Consider the following 25,956-nt stretch of genomic DNA (forward strand, 5'->3'; position numbering starts at 1 on the left):
ACCAGTAAATAACGAGTGTCTTTTTATCTATACACCCATTCTACTGCAGCCAAAGGGATCAGCAGCCCACCTCTTTGAAAATACCTGCCACACAAAGCTGAAGAATGACTAAGCTACCTCCATTCATTTCTTATGTTGCCAGAGAGTTCATATACATAGAGATTGCTAATTAGATACAAAAGCATATGAGATTTTAGAAGGGACAAATCTGTCAAAAGCTTTATGCACTTCCAAAATAATTTTTCTTTTTCAAGGAAGCACTTTTCCCCTAAAGTACCTCTGTTACAACAGCAGATGTTGCACAGCAGGTTCAGCAAAAAAAAGGGGAAAAAATTTACTATTCCATTGGGTGGTAAATAATATTTATTTATTTTCTTCTGGCAATGTGAGTCAAAAAGAAGTTAAATGTTTAATCTCTTCTGGGAAATGCGAGCCTTTGCTCCTGCTGGTCATTTTTCAGTGTCCAGGCATGGAGGGCTGACTCGTGGCTAGGGCTGGCATTTCACCACAAAGAAGTGTAATTGTTGCCTGCTCATGGCCAGCCTAAGGGGCTGTCAGAGAGACCACCTCGGTCACCCTGGCTGGCCAAAAGCCTTGGAGGTTTGTGTCACCCATAGAAAAGAAGGGGTCTGAAAATGAGAATATTAAGTGCTTCCCAAAAGGCAGGACTGACCCGAGCGTGTCCCCTGTACTCGGCGCTGTATTTGTTTGCAACTCTGCAGGTGCCGAGTGTGTTGACTGGATTAGAAGCAGAGAAACGCAACCTGATAAGGACAACTGTGATGCTCTGCGTGTTGGTAGGAACAAGCAACAGCAAAGAAATGGGGTGAGGAGCCAACGGAGCGAGCAGCAGTAGTGCTGAGAAGGCATGGGGGTTAGAGTGGGTTGCGGGCTCATGGGGAGCCAGCAGTATCATGTAGCTATTAACAAAAAAGGGGGGAAAAAAGCCAACATCATACTGGGATAGATCAGTGAAAGTACAGCCTATAAGCTGTGAGGTCATCCTACTGCTCTGCTCAGCAGGAGCTAGGCCACAGCTGGGGGTCCATTTCCAGCCTGGGGCTGTGCACTTGAGGACAGCTGTGGGTCACCTTCAGGGAGGCGAAGAACAGGGATAATTCAGAAACAGAAGTTACAAAGAGAAGTTGAAGGAACTGCGTAAGTCAGAAGAAATGTCTGAAGAGAGAGAAGGATAAATACGTAAATACCTGCTGTGAAGAAGAAAACAGACTGTTCGTAATGTTGCCTGTAGATGGGAGAGGTAGTGGTGGGTTTAAGCAATATAAGCACTTAGTTCAGAAATTAAGGAAAGCATTAGCAAAGGGGAAGAATGGGGCCACAATGGAGCAGGCTGCCTGAGACTGCCTCAGGAGAAGTGTTTCAAGAACAGGTTAAAAAAATCTTTTTTAGGACTGGTATGGGTTTGCCTTCAAGTAGGACAGGGACGCTTCCTAAAAGGCCACTCTCTTCTCATTTTTACGCTTCTGTGTTTGGATGAAATTGTATTGCCTTTTTAGACAGGACCAAGTACAGAAGAATTTTCTAGAAAACTTCCCCTAGACTGGATTTGATCTTTTGTAAACCACACCAACTGAAAGGCCTCAATGGAGGTAGTGCCTGACGACTGGTCTATGTTTTTTCTAGCCTCAAATGCATGCTCCAGGTGAAAGCATGTGACCTGTTTTTCAGATTTACATCCCTTTCAGGGAGTCCGGGAATGGTCTCAGACTAATGGCCTTTTTGGTTTGTCTGATTTGAGAAAACTGAGTTTGAGTGATGTTGAGAGGAAAAAATTGATATACCTCCCACGTGAAATAAAAAACATCCGTGGCCCTTCTGTGCCTGTACTTTTAAAAATGAAATTCAAGCTGATTATAATAGGCTTATTTCAGCTGAATGATATGGCTTAGAGTCTGTATGTGAAGACTGTCTTCATCTGAATGACAGTTGGAAAGGTTCACATGTTTCAATAAAGCATTGCTGCTTTATTACAGACGTAAGCCTCGCTGTACTTTTCTATTTCAATTACATGACCAGCGCTCATGAACGGGAGCCTAAGCTTTATCTCCACTGACCTTGAAACCCCCCTGGAGGTTTATGATGAAATGAAGCATATGTTTTCTGGTGATTTCTGGAGAATGAGGAAACACAAAATACAGTGTTCTGTTTTGATTCTAGTTTTGATTTTCTCAGGAGCCAATGTGATAACACCATCAGAGAATTGGGAAGGTCCCTACTCTTGTTCCCTCACCATGCTCAGATGTGGCAGGGCTGTGCAGATACAGAGATTGGGATTGCACACACGACAGCCTCTCCCCTGAATATTTGCACGAGTGTAAACCACTGTAATTCTGGCAGTGACAGTAATTCTGGCTCTTGTTGATAAATCAGATAATCTTAGTAGTTGAGCTCCTGTAATGAATTAAATGGATGCCTACACCTCAGTCACATTAATGACTCTGCGCTAGTGTAGACATACACAAATTAGCTTTTAATTGATAGCTTGATTGCTGGTCTAGACACAGCGGCACAGAGCTCTGGCTCTGTCCATATTTTATTTGGTAGCAGTGCTTCAGTGCTTACTCCAGTTTCTGACCCAAATGAAGTGAGTGCACTAGTTACAGCTCCCATACAGAGATCCCAAAGAGTCTTTGCAGTGTATTTATTACAGACCTGCTGAATGCATGGATGGGAGCAGGGCACGAATTGGCTGCTCTCAGAAGGTTACCACAGCCCCAGTGGGGATCCTGGACATGCCAGCAGAATAAAAATTCTCATCAAGGGATAGGGTGGAAAATGGTGGGCAAGGGCATGAATGCAAACAGAAATACACCTGTGTGAATGTGCTCATCAGAAATTAATTTGCCTTGCACCCAAAATATTCAGTGACTGCAGATCAGATAGATAAAGCAGTTTTGATTTCTACATTTTTTATGTGTTTTCTATTGTTTTTCTCTCTCTCTCTCTCTCTCTTTTTTTTTTTTTTTCTCTCTCTCTGTCTCATGCACTGCCTTTATGTCCATGTCTTACTACTCTTCAAGCTCTTTTTCCCTATGGCTTTCACTACTACTTCATCTCAGTTCTTCCCAATGTAGCAATGCAGATTTACAACCCCTTTCATTTCCCAAGACACTGCTTATCGTCACAGGGCAAAAATCAGTCTTTTCTTGCCAGGTTATGCAGCTGTCCTTCCCAACACTCGTGAACGAGTCTAGATTGCCATTCCCTTGGGGACTAAACTAGATTGGGATTTATTAAACCCTTAGCCCCCTGTTTGAGTGATATATGGCTTCAGGCAGTAGGCACTAAGACGAATGCACACTGCTTCTTTGTAAACCATGCTACAGAGTGCATTGCCCCAGGCATTCCTAAACTACCTCGTCCTGTGTCAGCAAGATGCTTTAAGAACTCTCTATGGAGCTTTCACTGCTCCATTTTCCCTCTGCTCCCACCCTGTGCATTTCAGTACAGTAAGGAAAGGATTTCGTCCTTAATTGAAATTCCTTTCATCAGCCCAGATATAGCCTGAACAAAGATACTGACATGAAAAAGCAGTCAAGAACATATCTTTAAAATGTCAATTTGCCAGTGACAAGCATAAAATGCAGTCACTGCAAATCAAGACTCTGAACCCTCCTTGTATATTACAGTTGCCCCCCTCCCTCCCCACTTTCCCTCCTGTAAGTTTTGTTGTTTGTACATTTTTGTTTTCCTTTCCACATTCTTCTCATACTGCATTCACAGCAAATGTGAGAATAGCTGGGTCTTGATTAAACTCTTGCAAACCTTAGAGAAAGCTGTTTTAAAACCTGAATAGTGTCATTTATCTTAGACTCGTACCTCTGGAAGAAATCGATCTTTCAAGCTCTGTGGGTTTCCTCTACTATTTTTCCCTTTTTGATTCATTCTGGTAAAGTAATTGATGCACTTTTGCCCGCAAAGACCTGTAAATTTAATGCTACATGGGTCTACATGGCAGGAAATTGCTGCGATCTTGCTCAGCTGCAGAAAGGAAAGTAAGAAATGAAAGTTCTTTCCACTGGCACAATGTAGGGAAGACTACACCCAACAGAAAAAACATTAGCGTGGGCCATCTACTGAAGGCTATATTTATCTTGCTTACCAAGGGTGCCTAAATTTAGGTGTTACATCTTAAACTCTTGGCTGTACAGAGACCAGTGTCTGGCGCCCTGGCAGCTTGAGCGACCCGAAGCATCCACCACTCTCTGAAGCTTCAAGGCTACACCAAGCACTAGGACCAGCTCAAGCCACCCGCTGGGGAGGCTGCTGTGTTGGACTGCCAAGGGGGGGATGAACAGGCACGGCCCCAGTGCCTGCTTGGTTTATGGCAGCATCTTGGAAAACAACACAGCGTGCTGCTGCCAACAGGGAGCCTGATCTCTGTGGGTGGAGGATCCGTCGCATCCCGGGAGTTGCAGTTACTGCCCTGACTCTCCCTTCCTCCCTGCAGTGGCAAGAGGAGCAAGCCCAGCCCTTGGAGCTCAGGGTCCGGCTCTCCTTCCCTGCTCCATCCCTTCCTTCTCCTCTCCACTTCCTCTGCAGTGCTGCTGTAGCACTAACCTGGCACCACTCTGCTGGGGGCAGCAACAGTAATTTTTCCTACTCAAGAAACCTGCAACTGCCTCTGTATTTCTAAAGAGCTGCTCTAAATTCAAGTTATCCACACCTTGTTATTAATCCTTAATTTTATAGGTCACTTTGACCTCTTTTTGACGTCATTGACAAGCCTTGCTCAGTGTGTCTTCATACAATTTTTCTTCTCAGTAAAACAGAAGTGATGTATGTCTCCAGTAAGCCCTTGATGCCACCATCTGTTGGCCAGGCATTGGCTTTTTCAAACGCACATCTTCCCACTCCATCTGCTTCAATTGTGCTTGTGAGAGTCCTCTTCCTTCCCCAAAGCAAATTCATTTTTCTCCTTCAGATCCTTCCTTCACACCTCTGCCAAGAAGCTGCAGAGAAGTCGCCTGTGACCTGGATGATGAGGGGGCAGCAAAAGGTTTCTTTATTTCCCCTGCCTCTCAGTTTGGTGGGCTCCAGCGTGATCTCTTGCCTTATGCTTCAGCTGGGGAGACATTGCCTTTCAGCCTTGCTACTGCTTTATCACATTCTGGAACAGGTCTGGAATACACAGATACTAACTTATATAAACAGTAGGAAATAATACTCGCACTCTTCATGGAGTATTTGCCCACGAAATCAGCAGAAATGCATTGAGGAGCTTCCTAGTCTGAGTTCAGAGTTTGTAAGTGGCCATTCAATGAGAGGATGGTTGCAGGCGTGCAGGTATTAGATGTGGACTATTTATGCAGCTGAAACAGCCCCACAGTTGGCAGGCAGCAGCAGGAAGCCAGGCATGGTTAATGTTTAAGATACGTAATCTTCAGTGCGCTGCTGCCAGGTGTCTTACTTGGCTTCAGTCTCCCTGTCTCTGCCTATTCTTTTGTCTATCTGGTGTTCAGGAAAAGGAAGTGGGATGTGAAGTGCTCTGCCCTTGTAACAGGAATGGTGAGGCTGCAGGACACGGTGGAAACAAGACACAATGAAGCACTATGTGCTCCCTTTGTTTTATTCACCTTTTTGGTAGCTATTTGAAGATTTCCCCTGCTCATCTGAGGCGCCTTGCCGTGTCCATCACCGCTTAGTTAATGGCCGATGGTAAAAGTCTCACAGATATTTATTTTTCTATGGGTTACTTCCCATCTCTTTGTGGGTTTGACAATTTGTTTATTATTAAATGCTTGCATATTCTACCCATGCAGGCCATCTATTAGCATTTAGTGAAGAAGCAGGGTACTTCACTGAGTCTTGGTGTCATGTCAGTAACAAGGCACAGCAGTAGGGACATCTTTATTTACAGATCATTAAAAAGATGAGTTCTGCGGTAACAGGCAGAAATAGTTGTTTTTCTTGAGCTTTTTCATGGTATTTGGTCAAGAGAAAACTATGCAGACGCCTGCTGGCAGCAAAATGAAACGGAGAGGAAAGAGCAGAGGGAAGTATGGGGTTGAGGGAAAAGAGAGGTGACCCGAGAGAGACTGCTGGCCTGAAGCAGTAGTATCAAGGGGAACATGTGAAGGAAAGATCCAAAACGGTCATTCTCCAAGTAGCAGTTTCAGATGTTGACCATGAGAAATGCTCGACTGTCTGTTGCCTTTCTGTGCCCACTGTAACAGAGTACCTGGACACAATGACATAGGAGGCAGTGTAGCAGCTCTGTGTGTCCTGGAAACATCTCACCCCAGGAAGAGTGCCAGAGCTTTAGCAGAAGAGGTGGCTGAAGGAAGGAGGGAGAAACCAGTGAGGAGCCAAAGCATCCCAGGATGATGGTGATGGAAGCAGCCAGTGTGAATGTCTGGTGGGCTGTGGTAATTAGAAAGCTCTGAGACTTGTCTAAAATGTTAGGAGAACAAACCAAGCTCTGGGCAGTGCCAGGGACAGGGGTGTATGTGAAAGAGGTGTGAAGCCACCTGTGCCCAACTTTCCTCAGCTGGCCCTTCTGCAAGCTGCTCTACAACCCAACAGCACAACCCGGGATCTTGGAAGGTTTGAGACGTGGCTGCCACTGAAGCGCCATGCAAATGGATGGATAAAAATTCTCTTAATTTTCACTCTTTTAAGCACTTGTGCACTGCAGGTCTCCTGACAGTTCAGGATGAAGAATACACACTATATGAGTGCTTATTTTAAGTCCTGATTACTTTACTTTCTTGAGCTACAAACTTATTGGTGCTGTGTTTTCAGCTTGCCACGTTGGCTTCAGTATTCAGGAACTGATTTTTTCTTACTTCTCCATCCTTCTCATCCAGCATGATTTACTTTTGAGTCACTCCCTCTTGCTCCTTTCTTCATTTTGTCCTCCAAGACTTTGGCAAATGTTAGCTTTCTTGAGGAGGCACCCACAGTGCAGGAACTATTCTGTTGTATGACAGATGGACAGATATGGGAGCATATGATGAGAACACTGAAGAAAGTCTAATAACTGATGAGGTCTGCACAGCTTAGTTCACTCAAGGAGCTAATTTCTTGACACTTCCCCTTGGATTCCAAAAGCACATTTTAATCTTACTGTTACAAACATGATTGAAGGAAGGACCAGGGTGGTGCCTGGGAAACACTGTCCTTTTAATTGTCTACTCTTTGGAGTAGCAATCTACTTATGATATAACAACCTTTGCTGTCTGGCTCCGGGCGAGTCACACTCTCTTTGAGAGGGTTCTGAGAAATGTTACTTTCAGTAGGTACATGCCCAAATTCCAGCTCTTATCTTGGTTTCACTGTGTGTGCAGTGAGAGGGACACGTAGCGGCGGCACTAAACAGGCTCTTCTCAGATCTCATCAGCTAAATTACTTCTCAGGGCATACCCAGGTTTTTCTCAGGGCTGTATCAGTCTTCCAGCAGAATATGAATGGTGCCTCTCATAACAGTGTAGGTGGAGTTTGAGGCCATTTGTGATCTCCCGGGAATTTCGCGGGGTTCCTCATTTATGTATTCTGTATTTTCTTCATCCAGATTGTCCTATCACACCGTTGAGGAGGAGCCACTGCCAGCATTTCATCAGATGTCCACTGCTCTGTATGCAGGGCACGTTGGCTCTGTCTCTGCCATGTGGAAGAACCCAGCTCGCAACGTCAGCAGGTAGGATGTGCTTCAGGACACAGCCAGACCTCTGGGCCTCTCACCCTCCCAAGCAAGACGTGCCTGGGACACGGGTTAAAAAAATGAATGTTCTCTGTCCTCTGGAGGAAACAGGCTGTCCGTGCCAGAGGCCACACTTTCAGGCTGTTTGGAGATACACAACTGTCACCTTAGCAGGCACCACAGACACAATTGTGGCTGACTGAAGTTAGTTGTTTTTTAAGAATCCCATTGTCAGCAAAACTAAAGATTGATGTTGATGGGGGTTGGTCTTACTTTTGACACTCCAAAGACAAAGGAACGCTGCACATGATTGACTCTTTTGTATACATGTTTTGAAATAACTTTCTTAGACTTGACAAACATTAGAACCAGAAGAGAACTTAGTCTCAGGTTTGTTGCTAATGAAATTACCTCAGCTCAATGCTGCTGTTGAGTTTTTGAAACTTTGTTCCTCAGAGGAACAGGGAAATAAGGGAAATAATTTCCCAAATCAGGGAAATACCACGTTAAAAGAGCACCATCAAGATGTGAGTGCTCATGGCAGGAATTAAGTTGGGACAGCGGTTGGATGTACACGAATACATGAATTTCACAATAAGTACAGCTACATGGGTATCATTTTCCTTATAGTTTCACTTGGGCAGCTAATGCTACCCTACAGGGTGGTTTGTTTTCTTTCATGGTGTTTTTTTTTTTGTTTGTTTTTTGTTTTTTGTTTTTTTTTTTTTTTTTTTTTTCTTCAGCAAGTACGTGGTGCTGGTTAATTAAGGGCTTATCTCTAACCCTTGCTAATAACAGAGCATTAACATGAGTATGTCCATTTGTCTTTCATCCAGCACCTCATGTTCTCCAGAACAGTATGTTGAGACACATCTCCCTGACCAACGTGGGGTTTTGTCATTTGGCATAAATATTTTGGTGATTTATTCAATGCGTTGTTTGGGATGTGGCTTATTTGCCTGTTTTTCCACCGAAACCAGGCTTAGGCAGTTTCCTGTGTGTCTTATCAACTCTGCATGCCCCCCCTGAAACTCTTGACCAACTTTGGCCGCATCTAACACAGACAGGAGGCCCCTGAAGCTTTCCACTCCGGGACGTTTGCCACGCTCGGCAGCACTCTGAAGGCTACCAGCCGAGGGGCAGCCTCGTTCGCATTCCTGCGTGACATGACCAATTTTCTAGGACACAGACTCAAAGCCACGGGCTGCCCAGACACCGAGGTGCCCCTTCCTCACGGCGACCCGGAGCAGGGACGCCTGAGGGTCCCCGCACCCCTCCGCCCCTCAGGGCGCCCCGCCGCGAAATGGCCCCGGCTCCCCTCCGCCCCTCACCCGCTACCCCCGGCCCTCCGCGCATGCGCGCGCGGGGGGCGGCCGGCGAGGGGGACAGAGCGGGGAGCGGGGCGCTCCCTCTACACGTGACCCCTGCCGCGGCGCGGGGCCGCCTTAAAGGGCCAGTTCCCCCGCTCCCCCCTCTGCCCGCCGCGCCTAGGGGCCGCCGCTCCCTCGCGGCCCCTCCCCTCGCCGCGCACCTGCCGGGCTCCCCCCCCCCCCCCCCGGCGGTGTCAGGGCCTAGGGGGCGGCCGCGAGCCGCGGCGGGCGGCGCCGCGTGGGCAGGGCCCGGCCCCCGCCTCGGCCCCGCCGGCACCTGCGGGCGGCCCCGCGCCGCGCCCGTAACCCGGAAGCGCTGCGGCAGCCCGTGAGGGGGGCGGCGGGGAGCAGCGCCGGGACATGGCCGCCGCCGGCATGGCCCTGAGGAGCGCGGCGACGCGCGGCTGAGCCCCTGCCTGGCCGCCTCCTTCCTCCTCCTCCTCCTCGCCTTCCTCCTCCTCCTCCTCCTCTTCGTCCTCCTCCGGGGGCCGCCGCTCCGCTGGGCCAGGCCGGGGTTGACCTTTCCGCCGCCGCCGAAGGGGGGGCGGTGCGGGGGGGGCTGCGGCCGCCGCCGCGTTAGCTGGGTGCGCGGGGTGCTTCAGTGCTATTTTTAGTCTTTATTTTATTTTTCCAATTTTTGTTCTTTTAGGGGCCGGCCGTGGTCACGTTTTGGGCGCTTTTTATTTGTTTTTTTCAGCGCCTTTTACGGCCCCGAAGAGCCCTCCCCCCTCCTCCCCCTTTAGGCTGTTTGCCTTCTGGGAGGGCCGCAGGAGGAAGGTGCGGGTTGGGCCGGGGCAGGGCCCCGCACGGGTCCGTGGCGTTTTCTTTTTTTTTTTTTTTTATTTATTTTTTTTTTCTTCCCTCCGGCGTCTCTGATGCCAGAACAAGGCCCCAGAATGAACGGTTTCTCTCTGGGCGAGCTCTGCTGGCTCTTCTGCTGCCCGCCGTGCCCCAGCCGCATCGCTGCCAAGCTGGCCTTCCTGCCCCCGGAGCCCACCTACACCGTGCTGCAGCCCGAGCAGCAGCAGGAGGCCGGGGCGGCCGCCGGCGGGGCAGGGACCCCCACGGGATCGGGCACCTGCAGCTTGCACCTGAGCGAGCGGGCGGACTGGCAGTACTCGCAGCGGGAACTGGACGCCGTGGAAGTGTTCTTCTCCCGCACGGCCCGGGATAACAGGCTGGGCTGCATGTTCGTACGGTGTGCCCCCACCGGCCGGTACACGCTGCTCTTCTCGCACGGTAACGCCGTGGACCTGGGCCAGATGTGCAGCTTCTACATCGGCCTCGGCTCCCGCATCAACTGCAACGTCTTCTCTTACGACTACTCCGGCTACGGGGTGAGCACTGGCAAGCCCTCTGAGAAAAACCTGTACGCAGACATTGATGCAGCCTGGCAGGCCCTCAGGACAAGGTAAATGGATGTTGGGGACAAGGTTTTTCTGTGTCTCTCCTTACTCCGAAGGAGTCTGGTGTGTGCCCGGTTAACCTGCTGAGAGGTGGAGGGGAAGGGCCTGGAGACGCTTTGAGTTGCTTTGATGGTCAGCAGATGTTCCGAGGTGTAACTTCTTGGGTGGCTTCATTTGTCAAAAGGATGCACCAACCTTCATCCATGGGCTTTTTCTAGATTTAGGGATTTAGTCAGCCATGTTATATGTTAGCCATTGCTTCGCCATTACCAATCTCCGTTTTGGGCAGGAGATACCAAACTGGTTGCAGATTGAGCTTGCAGGACAAAAAACCTTTTGTCCAAGATTTGCGTTGGTATAAATCTTTCCCACCACTTACAACGCTTAGAGGTAACCCTGCTGAGGCCAAGCTTTGACTGAGTTTGGCAATGACCTAGGCTCGTGCTTACCAGGAAACTGCTGGCACTCTGTGGCGTGTCTGGGGTTTCATGCAAGCTTGTGCGACACACGTCTTCCTCTTCTGGCAACCAAACAACTGTTATCAAATTGGGGAGGTTAGCAAGGTGGAAGGAGAAGAGTGTTGACAGGTGGAAGTAGAGCTGGGGATTCTGCCAGGTGGAGATGCCGAAGGAGGTGGCATCCAGAGGGATGGAGCAGCAAGGAAAAGACTGGCAAGGTGGCATGGCTGGTAGGAACACGGAGCCCAGGGCTTCCAGGAAATCCTGAGCAGGGCTGCTGCCCCGAGCTCCTGGCTGCCGCTGCCCGACATCCCTGGGCCTCTTACTTGTGGCTTCCGTGGCCAAAAGCGACTTCTGTTGTTGTATAAGTGGTTCTTAAAGCAGGACCTTGTGTCCTGAAAGAGGGAGCTTTAAAAAGCTTAAATTGTTGCAGTAGAGCAAGAGAAAAGAACAAGGGACGTTTCCTGTTCTCTGTGGCTGTGTAGATGAACTTGGCGTATGAGAATTGAGTATTTGATGTCTATCTTGGGGATACGTGCCAGCTTCAAAAATAGTGACAGGAGTTGTTTCTAATTTAGATAATTGGCTTTTCAGGGATCTGGGGATTGGTCAGTTGTGGAGTCCAAATGGCTTCTGACATTGGTCTGCCCAAGTCAGGCTAAGATCATGGGGGAAAGTTACCCTTCGTAGCATGTCTTTTGCCTGGATGGTGGCTAAGCCAGATTCTAGGACTCTTTAAAATAAATACAGATGTTTCTTGAGTATAAATAATGTTTTAATTGAAAGAAATAACTTTGATGTGCTGTATGCAGAATAAATAACTAAAGGCCACTATACTGCTTGTGGCTGATGTAAATAAGCTTTAAGGGAGGAAACTGCTTTGAATAAGCCAAGCCTAGTTAATGCTCGTCATTTAGTAGCTGTGTTTTTCTCTCCGTTTCACCATTTAGTTGATGGTATTTTTTTCATTAAAAGCTTTTATAGCTCTGGAGAAGTACTTTCACATCAGGTTGGTGGTGCTCACATCTTGACAGGCATTTAGTACGTGTTTAAGATCAGTGTTGATCCAGAAGCAAGGCGTTCCTTCACTCAAGCCTACCAGGAAGCCTGAACTAGAAGGCAATGCGAGCAGGTGCCTGGCTTGCACTGAAAGGATTGGCTCCTTCTACTGAAGTGTGACTGGAGGAAGTTTATGAATTCGTATTTGAGTCCTTTTTGTGGTTTATACAAGATCTAGGTTCTGTTCTTCCTTAAACTGAGGGGCTGAAATCTGCTGACTCTTCCTCTGCCATGCTTGTAAATCCCTTAATAGGGCTGCACTGGGAGTGCTGCTAGGGTGGTTGTGTTACCATTGCTTAGATTTTTGGCAGCCAAAGGAAATAGTATTTTAGGTGGCCAGTAAAGGAATAGGTTACTGTAAAATGTAAGTATAGAAAAAAAAAAAAAAAAGACAAAAAAATCCATCTTGTCCTCTCAGGTGACTTTCAGCTTATATGGAAGCCATCATCTTCCTGCTTATAAACCTCTAAGCAGTAATATGAACTTTAAAAGACTGATAACTTCTTAACCCCATTTAATAAGTGCAGACGTTTAAGAGAAGTATTCTGCTGTAAAAATACAAGTCTGCCTTTTGAGGTAAGATGTCATACTGTGCGTGCCGTTTCTGCTGCAGCAGTTAATTGGTAGCTTCCAAGAGTTTGTGTGTGGTTTCGTTCCTAATGCAAATTTCTAGCATTTGGCCTGGAGTCATGCGGTAGTGAACTGTAACGCGTAGTTAGAAGTGAAGCCTTAAAATAGGAGAGGTTCACTATGCCACAGAGAGCATTTAGTCTCTGTGCTGTCTGTGCGAAGCTGTTGCTCTTCTGAATCCACCAGGCGTTCCACCTGGCACCAGAAAGGAATCAGTAAAATGTTGGAGGTGTTAGATTCCCTTTTCTTTTTTTTTTTTATGTTGTGCCTGCAAAGTACAACTGTTATTTAGCAAATATTAATTTATCAGTTTGTTTTGAATGTTGTGCTGAGTAAGACAAGAATTTACACTACACATGGACAAAACAGATCGCTGCTGAGTTACAGGAATGATGATGAACTGCCTGTAGCTGCAAATTTTGACAATTTTTGAAGGTACTGACATGAGGGTCTTGCTATCACATACACAGCTAGGTATCAGACCTATAACAAATGATTGTAAAACAGCTGATGAACAGTAATATCATCGAGGTTTATGTTTACTTCAATTATCGACCTCTCTTCGGAGAATCAACGTCAACTACTTGCCATTCTTTTAGTCATTGTAAAGAGTAACTTTCCTCACTGTTAGTCACATGAGTACTAACTACAAAGTTTTAATGCTAAGTCTTAAATGTCTTTCAGCCTAGGTAAGGCGTTGTCCTATAAATTTATCCCCTTGAAATGTTTTATTCTTATAGATGTTCTTTCCAATGTCTACTATGTCTATATGTCTACTTGTCGTCTGTATTTATTTCCTCTTGATCAGCAACTTTCTATCTAGTACCTAAGTATTTCTCAATAAATCTTCAATCTTTATTGCTTCAGATAAAATTTTTGAGTGCTACGTTTGGGCAGGCAGGTGTGTTTCTGCTCTGCTCCTTGAAGGGAAGGAAGCTGCCTCATCCTGCTTTCTGGCAGGGCCTGGAGGGTTTCAAGTGGTTGGTTTTATTGGGGTGTGATCGACTCCCCCTAATACCTGATTGTCATAGTACAGCATTTGCACAGAATGACTTGTTTTCCCCTGCCACCTTCCCGAATTTCACATGGAAAGACTGAGCTTTCTAACATTTTTACATGAAGACAACGTATGGTGTTTAAAATGGGATACGCACTCAGGGTTTGTGTACTGTGCTCAAGCACAAAGCTGTGACTGCCCTGTTGGTTGCATGCTATTTGTAATAAAATCAGTTTGTATGTTCTCTAAAAACTTGGGGAAGGTTTGAGAAAGGCTTTAAAATCCTGGTTAAATGAAAGAAGGCACTGCTGCTGCACAGTCTCCAGGTCTGTGCTAGAGTATCAGAGAGAAGCTGTTAGTGTAGCTCATCTTCTGGAGGCTGCAAGGAGGCAAAGAAAACACGGTTAGTAAATTGGTTAGAAGAGCTGTTCTGGTTGCGTTTAACAACGTACCACTTGACAGTTTTTTGTTGTGCACAGTATAAACTGTTCTCATACCTTCTATTTCCATTTTAGCTTTTCATAATTGAGAGATTTAAATATTTCATTCTCAGAACAGGTACTACCAAGTTTGCCTTTCAGTCCGTAGAGGAGCATTGGTTCACTTCTGGTTTTGATAAGGCTTCAACAGAAATCTGACTTTGCCACGATGGAAGGAATTGAATTGTGAAAAGCAAGGGCTTTTGACAAATGAATGGCAGGTAGTTTAGAATATTTAATTATTTTAAAAACTTTTCCTTCAAATTTGATGTTAAAAAATGAACGACTATCATTACATGAATATTTTTATTGCGGTGCTGATTATCTGTCCCTCCTTATTGCTGCTTCCTTTGCAGGAATTGGTGGAAAAGTGTTACAGCTTTCGTTTAAGCAAAATTAGGAAACACCTAATGGGATTACACTGGAGCGATAACTAATCTTCCGAGGTTGTGCCAGTGTAGTTAGTCTCCATTTGCTGAAGTGGCTGAAGCTTTCTAGGTGAATAATGGTTTCATTTTTTTCCCTTGATTTATGAAAATAGTTATTTTCTACTTTATTTTTTTTCTGCAACAGCCTTGTTTCTTTAGTGCTGTGTTGCTGTGTGTGACCTGGCTTGATTTCTCTGGATTGAATTCTTTGGCATTTGGGTTCAACCTAAAGATTTTCATTCTGTGTACTCCCTTGAAGCCCCTCCTAAAGATCTAGCCTTAGTCCTTACTTTCCACTCTGTGTTTCCAGAAGCAGGTAATTGAAGAATTTGTCATATGTACATTTGGTGGAACTGGGAGGACAGAAGTCATTGTTTATTATGAAGAGACATGTGAAATGTTCTGCACCTTCCCAACATGTCTTATACTAAGAATAAATTCCCTCTGTTATATTTTTACAGTGATGAATACATAATGATGTTATATATTAACTTTTGTTACTTTGAATATAAATTTTCCAAGGGGATCTTTGCATTGCCTTTCTACCACTGAAGGCAGATAAACCAGCATATTTTGTCATAAAATGGATGTATTCTAGTGAAAACATAGAGGTTTTGACGTGAAATTAGCCACGTTCATTCTGGAGATGGCCATGGGCCATGCTTGGCTGAGCTCAGGAATAACAGGGTTCCACCGTGCTTCCTCATTCATGGTGCATCAGCTGGTAGGCAGTTTGAAATCACACCTAGGTAGCTGGTAATTTGCCTATTGACCTTCACCCTACATCATATTAACCTAGACTTCCTTGTATTGCCTCTTACTGCAGTTGTTTGAGGCTAATAATTTTCATAATACAATATATATAATAATATAGCTGTTCTCTCACCCAGCTGTAGCCTACGTGTGCTCTCCTGGTTCCCTGAGCATGTCAACAGTGGAGCTTCATAATTCCAGCCATGGGTTTAGATTCGGGACTTTTTGTTGTTGGCTGTAATAGGTTATTTCCCACTTCCAGCTTTTTAATAACGTTGGTAAGGTGTCTGCAAAGGATTATTTAATGTGTGCTTACTGCTTTTTAAGGAGGCTGTTTTGTGAAGTGTGATGTATTCTACCCGCTGTGGTTAGTTTTACTTCAAGTAAAACTGCACACAACTTGTCTCAAAAATAGAAGCGCACAAAATAGTCCCCTGTCGTTGTCTGTGTAATGAGCAGAGATGAATTCAGATGATGTCCCAGGGACAAATACCGACAACTGTTTAAAAACAGGTGCTCTGATGTTCAAAGTTACTCAAAATATTTATCAAGCTTTCGTGTCACATTACACAGATTAGTCACTGCAGTAGAAGAAAGTACTGTTGTTAAATATTTTCCTACTGACCGTAAGATCAGAAAGCATATTTTAAAAAAATATATATATATTCTTGACAGTGAGAAATCTTTTGCAACCAGTATATTTGGGAAGAAAACTAAGCTGCCAAAGAACCTTAGGGTAATGCTATTTGTCATCCTGAGTGTGGATAGTCCTGAAATTCAGCCGCTGGAACTGGCGAGGTTAGTTTACCTTGCCACATGGAGGTTGTAGGGCCTGGTTCTCTGCATCATTAGAGCATGGAACATGGGTTTCTAGAGAGCCAAGCTGTTAAATCCTGCATGCTAAAATAATAAGACTCTTGTCTGTTTTTATTCCTGCTCAGCTGCCTGAAGCCTTTTGAGAAAGGAGGACAAGCCTTTTTCCCCTTCTCACTCTGGCCAGAGAAGTGTGTTCCCTCTCACGACTGAGCTGGAGGCTGTTACAGGGTGACCACCTGAGCTGTGCATGTTCTGGTAGCATGTAGGTTTGTTCGGTGTGATCCTACTGGGAGGATGAGCTGGATTTTGCTCTGAAGCCAGAGTCAATCTCTGCTCCTTCACAACCTCAAAAAAATCCCTCCAAAATTCAACCCTTTGGTTGTCCATATTTGCTTGTCCTTTGGTACAGTTTTGCTTTGGAGCGTTTCCCTGAGTTTCCAGTGGCTCACTGTTTGTGAGTGAGAAGAACAAGGGGAAATAAGTAGTAATGCGGTCCAGGATTGTAGATACCTGGGGATATAGATGGAGAAACATCTTACACTGCAGGAGTGGGTTATCTGCCAGCAACTGGTTTTGTGGAGAAAACTGACTTCTTTAGCAAATGGATATTTGTGTTTCCATACTGAATAAAGGAAACAGGTGAGGTGTTTTTTTGGTTTTCTATTTTTTGATTCTGTGCTGCTTCCTCATGTGGAAGTACACTAGAATAAAGGAAATGCCAAGCAATTAGCCATTTGGAGCTTAAATAGCGTAGCATATGTCTGAATTTCTTGTTTGGTTTTAAGATGACATTTGCATGGTGGAGAAAGTAATGTGGTTATGGCAACTTTTACCTTTAAACCCTGTCCCAAATACTTTTAAGGGAAATAGGAAATTAATTCCTCAGTTGCATTCTGTGTTGGCTTTAAAGACAACAGCCTCCAAATTATGTAGCACTAATAAATTCAATGGACAAGTAACATTGCTGTTTTTTTTTCCTAAAGCTGGTAATAAATTTAATGAATAACTAACACTCCCTTCTGCCCTCCTTCTCAAAAATAAATCAATTACAAGGCTGCATTGGAAGCATTTGAAATGAGTCATAAAATAAGCAACGCATATGGTGAAACTAATGTGCTCCTGCACATACCAGGTTTGCTTTGCCAATTAGCCCCTAAAAAGGGCAGAATTCTTTCTCTGTTGATTAACTTCAGGAGATCGTTTCGGTTACCGCTGCACTTAAGAGAAATTAAAGGCATTATCTGTGTGCAAGGTGAGGGGCTGCTTGTGTTTTCTTGAGTCTGGGAAGGGCACATCTTGATGGGTTTTGAGCTCTTGAGCATTTCTTTGTGTTAATTTGAGTCTATATTGACTGTTTGTACTGACCTGAAGAAGAAATAATTACTTTGTCTAACTTAAACTCAGTTTTGCTATGGGCTAAAACACAATAAATAAGCAGATAAACCTTCTGCCTCTGTATCTGCAGATAGCAGATAATGGAGATAACAGGGACTGGAACCTGTGAATAAGCCATTTCAGTGACCCAGTCTCTCCTACTCCATCTTGCTGCTGTGCTTGCCAATTTTTAGAGGAACGGCATATACCAGTCCTGCATGCTCAGCCCAACATCTGATGATGAAGCTGAATTTCGTTCCTGCTGTCAAACTGAGTGTTTTGTTGGGCTGTGTGGGAGCTGTTTGTTTGTTTTTCTTCCCAGCCTTGCCTGTTGTGTGAGCAATGGATGCGCGTGGTTGCAAACCCAGGAAACTCCCTCTGAACACGGAGGACTAAAGATGCTCTTAATAGAAGACTAGAAGACTTCTAATAGAAGGGGATGAATAATATGTGCTGTCGGCTTAAGGACTTTGGAATAAGGAATGCAAAGATGTTCCTAAGGCTGGATTGAGGAAAAATTAGTTATTGTGGCATACTTGTGCGTGTACCTGTAAACTCAGGAAGATGCACGTTTAGGCCAGCTGCATAATGGGTGTTATACAGGCATTATGTATATCTGTACCTTTATTCCATATCTTTTTTAACCACCATGTTAGTTCTACACACCAAAGCTTCTCCTGTATTGGCATTAAACATTGCGGTTGGATTTGCTGACCATGAAACCACATCGTGCATCGGCAGAACATTGTGCTGAGCAGCAGGATTCGGCTCTGTTCCCACCCGCCTTCCCTCCCTTGGGCTCGTGTCTTGATGAGTGCTTGCATATCCATGGGAAAACCCCTACAATCATGAAATCAATGTGTAACATTTTTCCTTAAAAAGGGAAATTTTCATGTGGGTTCATAGATGAAAAATGATGGCAGTGTGGAAGATGAGGTTTTAAGTTAGGACGTTTGCCTCAGAGTGCAGAGGGAAACATTTAAACTTCATGTAACCCCAAAGTGTTGCATCTGTGGCTTTTGTGTGGCCTGTTTCTTAGAAAAACTTCATTGTGCTTGTCTGAAAGTAATATTATTTATTGGTACACTCTGTTGAAATTATTTCTAGGCACGTCTTTCAAGATGAAAATGCATTTTTAAATGTTAATTTGAAATTAATGGTTGGTTTACACAGTTTTGGGTCTGCTTTTAGGAAGTCCTGTTGTTGAGCCTTCTTTGAAAATCCTGCTTACATATAAAAATGTTAATTTAACAACTTTGATTCTTGCGAGCCTTGTTTATCAGCCAAGGCGTGCTACTGACACGAGCTGTGTACAGCAGTGCCTGGTAAGGAACCTTTCTCAGGGCTCGTGGCGTCAGCTGGTAGTTCTCAGACCTGTTCTTGTACAGGACACTGCAAAACTTCTTAGGATCCCAGTGTGCTAGAAGAGTTAAATCTAACTTTATGACATTGCATGTCCACTTCTTTGCATGTACTGCAAATCAGTGGATATGAAGCCATGGATAATGGGACCCAAGGAATCCGAATTTTTGGAGATTGGCTTCAACGCATTTCTCAGGAGAGCATGCTTTTTATGGCTTGAAGTGTTTCTCTTTCAGCAAAAGGGTTGTTTAGAAAGGGCTTTGCTCAGATTATAAAATCTTTCTGGGCATTCTTCACTGCTGACTTGTGAAGCTTGTCAAGCTTTGCTTTGGATGTTCTATGAGAACTTGAAAAATGGTGTTGAGTATCAGCAAAGCAGTAAAAATGGCTATATATTCTTTCCAGTATAAGATAAGATGAGATAAGGTTCAGATTATTTAATCATTATTCCATGAATCTTAAGCATTATTTATAATAAATTAAAAGGGAAGGTCTGCTGTTGGGGGGTTCATTTGTCTCAACTGTTGCACTGTACAATAAATTGCAAGTCTTACGAGAAGCAAAACAAAGTAAAAGCCAACAATAATATGGGGATAAACTTCTATTAAGCGTTTTGCATTTGTGGTATACAAAACAAGCTGCATTCAAAGGAATTCTTTAGTAGTTAACTTGCGTTTTTAAATGTTGGACTGGCTTGTTTGTGCAGATCTTAATCTTTGTCCCATCTCTGTATCATCTTTCCCAACAAGTGATGAGTTCATGCAGGATGAATGCATGACAGCCTGGGGAAAGTGGCATCTTTCAAGAAAATGGTCTTGATTTTGAAGCATGTCCTCCAGGGGCAAATTTAGAAAACTCTTCTCCAATATGCTGTTAGTTCTTCATAGGTTCATTTCTCTTAAAAGTATTTGTATGTTCTGATGGGTGTGTTTTTTTTTTTTTTTTTTTTTTTTTAATTGAAATAGCTAATTAAATATGATGTTTATTTTGGAGGTGTTCCCTGGACAGTTCTCTACCTTGAGGCAGTTGTTCAAGAGCCAGTCTGTCTTCTACTACCTCTAAGTCTTGGATGGATCTAAGCTTACCTGTTGAGTTGTAGTATACATTTTCTTCGTATTATGTTGTTGTTGTTCCCTACTGTAAAAGTCGGTATATTTTTCTAATGAAGTATGGCTTGAAGGTGTCTTAATGCTCCAGAAAATTACAGCGCTTCTGTGCTTAACCGACTGTAAAAGCACCAAGTTGTAGGAAGAGGTGGGGTGGCGTTTCAACCAGTTTTACTATTTTTACGGATACCAGTTTATGAACGCGTAACCTTTGCCTCGGGCTGGTTAATAATTACACTGACTTAACATACGTTACAGGCACCTGGTTTTGATGCAAGAAGCACCTTTTTAGAAGTCAGTACAGCAGTTTAAGATAGGTGGTGTTTGACCTAAACCCTGACTAGCATCGCTGAAAAGTTTTGACTTCTGAATCTCTGCCAGCTTCCAAACGCTTGTTTCTCTGATGAAGTAACCCTCTACGCTCTCCGTTGAGCTCTTGCTAATTTTTCATGTAATGTTATATTTGTTTCTAAAGCCTCCTGTGCATAAAACCAGTACAATTAGTTCTATATCCTGTTTTATAAAATTTGTGCTAAAAACTAATCTGATTACATATGAACTATTATCTCTGAAGTAATACAGGCACAAATTTATTTGCCTTTCAAATAAAGGAATCACTTCGATTTGCATTTGCTTTAACAAAGAACAAAGATTCCAGTAGGTTCAAAGAACAGATTGTACTTGAATGTAACTTGTCTGAATTTTGGCGTAAAAGATAAGATTGTCGTAAATTCTTGATATTGACCCAGTTTTGTTCAGAGTGAGAGGGTTGCAAAGTGTCCTTGGTCTACTGATTTCTTTCCTAACCTTTTATTCTATTGAGACTGAGCAAGCTGGTGCCGAACACACAATTGGTCTCTTTGGTTGGACATCCACAGCATTTCATTTTTTTTAATCCAAAGTGAGTGTTAATTTGGAAAAATGGAAGCAATGTTAGTTTAAACTCAGCTCACTTTGTTACTGGCATTTTGAAAGGGAGAGGAGGGACTCGATGTAGCAAGCATTGCTTCTCATTTGTTAGCCTCCTCTGCCTTCCAGTGCTCCCAGTGCTTCTGGGCAATACTTTGATGTGAACTGTCTTTTCTCATCTTCACTGTAGAATTGGTCAAGAATAAGTCTGGTCAAACTTTATTTAAATACTCTTTTTAAATTCTCAAGAAATATTTCAGTTTTGCCTCCTCATTGAAACCTTTGTGGTGATAGGAGAAAGGGAAGCACTATTCATTTGAAAAGTGTAACTGCGTGGAGAGCTAAACATGAAAAGTGTGTGCTGGGAGGGCAACCCGGCAGCAGCTTCTAACTAAGTGTGTGTCATGAAATGGTGAACTACAGAAAACCTACACAGACACAATATTACTAACCGAATGGGTGTTTGGCTAAACTTGACATGAATACACCCACTCTTCTAAACATTACACATGTTACCTGTTGTTTCAAAAATAGAAACTCCAACAGCGCAAGACATAGCAATAAACCATGCCTGGCAACTGCTGGTGTGGCACCTACTGGAATTGCTGGCATTTTTTCCTGCATACCCACTTGTTCTCAGGCGGTGCTACAATTAAGCAGGGAACCTGGTTTGTTTACCAGAATGGCGTCACAGATACAGAGGCAAATAATAGGACACTGAAAAACATCGTAGTCCAGGAAGCTACTTCTCCTCTCTCTCCCTCTTTGTTATTTTTTAATGTTTCATTTATTTATTTATTTTTATTTCCTAAGATGCATCAGCAGGTCAGTATCTACCTTTAGCATCAGCTGGAGTAATGCACTTAAGTGATTGCATTAACAGATGTCCTTGATCCACTGCAAGGTACTTCTGCTGCTTGTGGAGTGGCTGTCTGATAACTGATAAGCGTCCTTTTCTTGCTAGTCAACCTCCTCCTTAAAAAAACCTTTCACAGACAGAGCACAAAAACAATTGGTTCTGTTAACTAGAGAGAATGCTGGCAGAAAACAAAATACCCAGCCATGCTGTGTGAATATCGTAAAAGCATCTTGATCTGCACAACTTGGTCAAAATGTCTTTTACTCCGTAGAAGCTCAGTTGATGCCAAATAAGAGCTGCTTAAACTGAACAAGTGTTTGTGACCTAGTTCCAGGGCTAAGTTTTCTGATGCGAGTTCAGGAAATTTGTGAAGAAATGAGTACCTCCCTAAATCTCTAGAAGTACTGATCCTGTTTCTTAGACTAATATTAGTTACTTTACACATCACTGCATTTTACCTATTTTAATGTTTTGCATGTAATTAAATGCAGACATCCGTTTATGTAATAAATTGCTGAGTTTGTGCTCTGTTGTTAAGTTTCTGGAGAGCACAACACCGATTTCATGACCACTTCAACCAAACACACAGAAGGAATGCAGAGTCCATGCTAAATCGTTTAGAGTTCCAAGCAGTGGCTCCTGGACAAACAGGGAGGAGGGATTTAGCCCTTGGGTCTGTGATGATAAAGGCTTTGGCTAGGAAATTTGATTTTAAGCTCTGAACTTAGTTATCTGCGATCTGCTGTTTTGGAACATCTGGTGCTGTTAATCCTGGTGATTGCTGTATATTTTTTTAATCATCTTAGCTTTATATTGATTGTTACCAGAGTCTGAACATTGAATGCGCTAAAAGTTCATTAAAAGAACGTGCACAAGAGGAAAAATAAATGTAAAATCATACAAGTCTAAATGCTGCTTGAAAAATGTATGGATTCTGAGGAGCAGCAGGTCTTTAAGCCTGGTAGAGTCAAGTGAGCCCGTCTTCAAGTAATGACAGTGGAAGAACTTGAGGATACCTGGGAACCATTTGCAGCTTCCCATTTATATAGTACTTTAATGTAAACTACAGGAGGCCCTCACTGGTTTTTTTCTTCCCACCCCTGTATCTATTAATACACTTCCTCTTGAAGATTAGTTAAGAAGCTACCCGTAGCTGATACCAGAAGGAGGTTTTTTGTAGTATAAGAACATAGATCTTTATCATCAACATAAAATGAGTGTTTAAGATCCATTTATGTATAAAGGCAGTTCCTAAGGTTCTGTTAGTATCCTCTTTTTAACCTCCCTAGTGCTTTTTCCATTGGAATAAGTCTGTATAGGCTGCCCTGAGATGAGATTTTGAACCCCACAGCAAAAAAGTAGAAATGAACTGATGCCTTACTTCAAAAATGGAGTGCCAAAAATGGTGAGAAACAAGGAACACTGAGATCTTCTTGTTTCTTAAAAGATATTGGAAAAATACTTTCTTGTAATGGAGTGGTTTCATGAAATGACTGTCTTCTTCCATTTGGCAGTTAGCACTCCTGTTAGTTATTGGAATATTTAATAAATGTGTCTGAGAATGGGTAACAGAGAGAAGGCAGGGGAGTGGTGTTTCGCTGTGAGGCTGTGAATATTCTCCACTTTGAAATCAAGTGCCTAGGCACATCCAAATTCACACTGTAGTACAGCTCAGTGTCTGCAGCACATACAGAACTGATCTGCTTTCTGCTCTTGGCTGGGGGTGGGGAAGAATAGAGGTTACAGTGTCATTTATCCAAGCAGGATTTCTTCCTGTTTGTGATTCGCAAGACGTGTCAGTGCAGAGGAAGTGCTGAATGTTTAGATTTTTAGATCAAAAGGAAGCATTGCTTTTCCTCTTTAAATCTATGGGATTGGTTTCAGAATAATTCAAAGAAACATGAAATATTTCCATAGAATTAAGAGTGCTATCCAAGCAGGATGTGTTTTCTCCTGGAAAAATGGCCTGTGACACTTCACTTAGCTTCTGCATTGAGCCCTTAAACATTCATGAGATATTGCATATCTTTGAGAGAGATCTAGTCTTATTTAATAACTTTGCTTGCTCTTCTACAGTGCACGAGCATATTAATACAAGTATGCAAGGGCAGGAGAAATGCTACTGCCAGCTGAGTCATCTTCATATAATGCTTGTCAATAAAATATTCATTTAGCAGGGACAGATGCGTCCATTTACAGTCAGTTCTCTTTAGGAATCTTGGGCCAGTGCATAGGTACGGATATTTTGTTGTAGCAGGACCTCTCTGCTGTCCTCATCTTCTGTTCTCCCTTCCTGCCCTCTCCTACCCTTTCTGCCAGGGACTCTTAAGTCACTACTAGAACTAAAACAATGCTTTGGAATAGGCAGAAACAATGCATGCAGATTGTCTGCTCACGTACTTGCAAGTCCTCATCCATCTCAGCTCCCGTGTAATCCTCTTGGGACTTCGGCTTTGGGGCTCTGCGGGAGAGACTGCATTCAGATTTCCAGGGATCTTTGAAGAACAGTGTGAAAATGGCTTTAACTTTGTCTGCTCTAATAGGATTTCAGATACAAGCACCTGCAGTTTGCTGAGGCTGTTCGACTTCTTTGTTCTCTTCTGTCAGCATTATGGAGATAATGGTTGAATCTTTTTTTGTCAGCTTGTTTTCTGGATATAATTACAGATGTCTGAGTGACTTAAGGAAAATACTGTATCAATGCCATGTGTTTAGTGGCTTGTAAGTTATATCAATTAACTGTAGCAAAGCTAGTCATTTAATGGGGTTGATCTTCTGCTTTTATCACCTGAAAGCGTAAGACTCTTTCTAAAACCTATAGATGAAATACCCATTAGTCTGAAATATAGATATAATAAATAATTGTGAGAGAATGCAAGAGTTAAAAACAAAAAAAGGTACAAGAAAAAGCTATTTAGTTTCATTTTAATTCAGTGGTAGAACTAGCTACGGATGTAGTTCTAGGACCCTATGCTATAGAAATCAGTTTTTGAGTGATCTGCTTTTATTTTTTCCCTATTTAGCCTTCCTAATATTAATCTCCAAAGGATTAATTCCAGCTTGAAAAGCCATTTCATTGTTCTGGAGCATCTAGACAATTGCCTTCACAAGAGTTTGCATACACTTCTGTTTTAAGATCCTTACGTAGGGGATGCTTTTTTCATTAAGTCATTGTGTGTGTGTGTGTGTGTAGCTGATCAGCTATGCAAACTTAGAAGCATGAAGATTTAAGTGAGCTTTGCAGTTCAATTACGATGTAAGGTCAGTCTTGTTTCCTTGAGATGGATATACCTGATGAAGAGGGATCAGTTAAATCAGTGCTGATGCAAAGTTTGTTTTTGCCATCAGCTTTAACTGGTTCACTTTTTAATTGTACTTTGTGAGCTATGTGCTGATCGGTAGAGAGGATGGATTTTTTTTTTTTTCATTTTTGTTTGTTTCTTCTGAATTAAGATAAATGTATAACAGGGATATGTTTTGGGAAAGAATCTGTACGTGACTCTGCATGAGGACAGGATGCTCAGCTTATATTCCTGTACAATAATAACTGTATTTCAGAATCTACAGCCTGGCATGTTCAAAGCAAACCGGCGGTGCCTTTTTTTTTTTTTTTTTTTTTGTCTTGGCTCTTCTGGATTGCGTGCTTCAGCAATTATTCCTTGCTTTGAGAGCAGTTGAGCTGGTAAAAGGGTAGAAACATCAGACGGGTGGGGCAGGCAGCAGCTGGGGTCAAAAGCCACTGTACTGGTTCTCGGATAAGTAATCTCAGCACATGAGTCAGAGGCTTAAGACTTGAATAGATGCAGCTCCTGGTAATTAGTGCTGCAGTAGGATGGCCTGAAACTATATTGCATGGTGTTACAGGTATGAGGAGAGGAGGGGAATGCCACAAAAGTGAATTCAGGGCCTCGTGTGGCCAAGAGTCAGGGTAAGAGTAGTGCTTGAGATTTGGTTGAGGTGACAGAGGTGCTCCAACAAACAGGTGAGGGTATTAAAAGAATAATACAGGGCTTCTGAACAAAACTGCGTTGGGAGCTGTTGGAGAGCACCGAATTTGCTTCTCTGAGGCTTGCAAACCCTCTGACTCCCTGGCCAGTGAGGAGGGTTGTGCTATGAGCTGCTGGAGCAGCCAGGCTCGGGAGGGAGCCAGGATAGGATGCCTTGGCTTGCTCTGAGCTTTCAGCCTCAGAAGAAGGCAAGGCTCTCTGGTTTGGAAGCAGCTGAAATGTAAGGAACAGTTAGAACAGTAAGGAAAGCACAGAACTTGTGGGACCACAGAACCAGTGT

At 43.5% G+C, this 25,956-nt stretch overlaps 1 protein-coding gene across 1 annotated transcript in view; it reads left to right on the plus strand.

Annotated features, from left to right (window-relative positions):
* The first annotated feature begins 7,584 nt into the window (after positions 1-7,584).
* The window catches only part of ABHD17C (abhydrolase domain containing 17C, depalmitoylase), a 34,417-nt gene continuing 16,045 nt past the window's right edge, over positions 7,585-25,956 (plus strand). Inside the window, exons 1-2 of the mRNA XM_084531571.1 lie at positions 7,585-7,660; positions 9,916-10,444. Of these exons, the coding sequence (XP_084387697.1) occupies positions 7,600-7,660; positions 9,916-10,444 (590 nt within the window). The 5' untranslated portion in view covers positions 7,585-7,599. The remainder of the gene's footprint in view (positions 7,661-9,915; positions 10,445-25,956) is intronic.

Source organism: Aythya ferina, assembly GCF_964211825.1.
Source record: "Aythya ferina genome assembly, chromosome: 11".
In the NCBI taxonomy this organism is placed as follows: domain Eukaryota; kingdom Metazoa; phylum Chordata; class Aves; order Anseriformes; family Anatidae; genus Aythya; species Aythya ferina.